Below are 1,837 nucleotides of genomic sequence, written 5' to 3'. Positions count from 1 at the left end.
GCGTGGGCGGGGACAGCCACCTGGCCCTGCCCGCCCTGGAGCGCGACCACCTCAACCACCACCACTACGTGGCGGCCGCCTTCAAGGCGCACTACAGCAGCAACCCCGGCGGCGGGGGCTGCAGCAAGGGCCCGCCGGGCCTCAACTCCATCCACGAACCTCTGCTCTTCAAGAGCGGCTCCAAGGAGAACGTGCAAGAGACGCAGATCTGAAGCTGCCCGGGCGCGGGTCTCTCGGCGCCCCGGGCCAGGCTGGGGGGCCGCCCCGCCGCCCCTGCCCCTTTTTGGACCCGCCGGGCCGGAAGGCGGGGTAGGCGGCTCCCAGTCCCAGCCACTGCGGGGCCCCAGGGCACCCCGGCCCGGACAGGGTAGGCTCGGCCACGGGCCCCCCGGGTGGGCCCGCCTCGGCCCCGCAAACCCCGGGACACGAGGGGCACGGGATTCAGGAGAAGTGGCCAGAACCCTCCGCGTTTCCTCCTCCTCCCCCGACGACCACTCCCAGCCCCCGGCTGTCAGGGGAGACGGAGACGGGAGCTTTTTTGAGGGGCATCCTTTCCCCTCACCCCCTACGACCCTCGTTTTACGGTTCATTTTTTGCAGTTTGGCGCCTGCCCTCCCTCCCCACCCCCAGTCCCGGAAACTGAAGCGCCGGACACGTCGGAGCCCCCCAGCCCCGGCCCCTCCCGGCGCGGAGCTCCCCTCTGGCCCCGCCCCGTTGCTGGGGGTGGGGGCACCTCTGCCCACCCCACCTTCGTCCCAGCCCTCACCTACCCCCACAGACTCTTTTGATACTGAAGGGAGGTTTGCGTCAACGACTACCTGCTCTGTAATTACTTTAAAAAAAAAACATGGAAAAAGTAAAAAAATATTTTTTTTTTGGTCATGGAAGCATGGCGGAGAGGCTGGAGTGCTGCGGGCGGGCCAGGGGGGTGGAATCGCCCAGCACACGCCCGGCACTGGCCTTGGAGGCACTGGCTTGACGCTCCGCCCTCTGGGGCTCACACTAGGGTCTCACGTCCCCTCCCCGCTGCTTGGTCCTGGGGCTGCAGCGCAAGGCACCACTGACCAGGGGGCCGCAGCAGGCGGCCTGTGGACAGGACGGGCGGGGGAGGGCCCCCTTCCCTCTCCGGTGGCCCACATGCCCTTAGGCTGTGGCGCAGCCCAGGCCGCTGCCTGCGCCAGGCGGCTGCGCCCTCCCCCTGAGCCTGTGAGCCCACTCCCCTTCCTCAGGTCTCCGGTGATCAGATGAGGTCTAACAGCGACTAACAGCAAAGACCCTACTTCCAAGTTCACCTTCACAGGCCCTAGGGGTTCAGCAGTGAACATAATTGGGGGGGGGGCGCAGTTCCGCTCCTGACAGAGCCGACCTGAGCGTGTCTCCACTGCGTTCAGACGCCGGCTCTGCGAAGGCGGCCCGGGAGGGGCAGGGAAGGCTCAGAGGGCCGGAGCGCGCCAGCTGCAGGGAGGCCTGAGCCGTGCAGGGTCGGAAGTGACCTTCCAGGCCTGGGGTCAGTCCGGCCTGGGGGGGTGAGGGGCTGCGCTGAGGCTCAGAAGGGCGGGGGTGCAGAGCCCTGGGTGCGACCTGGGCCAGGACGGCAGCGGCTGGCGGGGTCCGGAAAATCCTACAGCGCGCTACAGCGTGTGTGGGGTGGGGGAGGGCGTGAACAGGGCTGCCCGCTCCTGCGTCTGGACAGGCAGCAGGGGCGAGGGGACTGGGAGTGGACTTCCAGCGTCTGTGCTCACGCAGGCGTTGGCCTGGCCTGGACAGGTATGGTAGCCGGGTCTCAGCCCCTGGCCCCGCCCCCAGGCCAGGAGGGCCCGCCCCCAGGCCAGGAGGG

The 1,837-nt window shown here is 68.8% G+C and overlaps 1 protein-coding gene across 1 annotated transcript in view; it reads left to right on the top strand.

Moving 5' to 3' along the window:
* The window catches only part of LRRC4B (leucine rich repeat containing 4B), a 17,291-nt gene extending 16,443 nt beyond the window's left edge, over positions 1 to 848 (top strand). Inside the window, exon 4 of the mRNA XM_012733522.1 lies at positions 9 to 848. Within this exon, the coding sequence (XP_012588976.1) occupies positions 9 to 212 (204 nt within the window). The 3' untranslated portion in view covers positions 213 to 848. The remainder of the gene's footprint in view (positions 1 to 8) is intronic.
* Positions 849 to 1,837: the final 989 nt, after the last annotated feature.

The sequence above is a fragment of the Condylura cristata genome, unplaced genomic scaffold (assembly GCF_000260355.1).
Source record: "Condylura cristata isolate star-nosed mole 26May11 unplaced genomic scaffold, ConCri1.0 scaffold00041, whole genome shotgun sequence".
Taxonomy (NCBI): Eukaryota; Metazoa; Chordata; class Mammalia; order Eulipotyphla; family Talpidae; genus Condylura; species Condylura cristata.
This window is presented reverse-complemented; position numbering and strand designations above follow the sequence as displayed.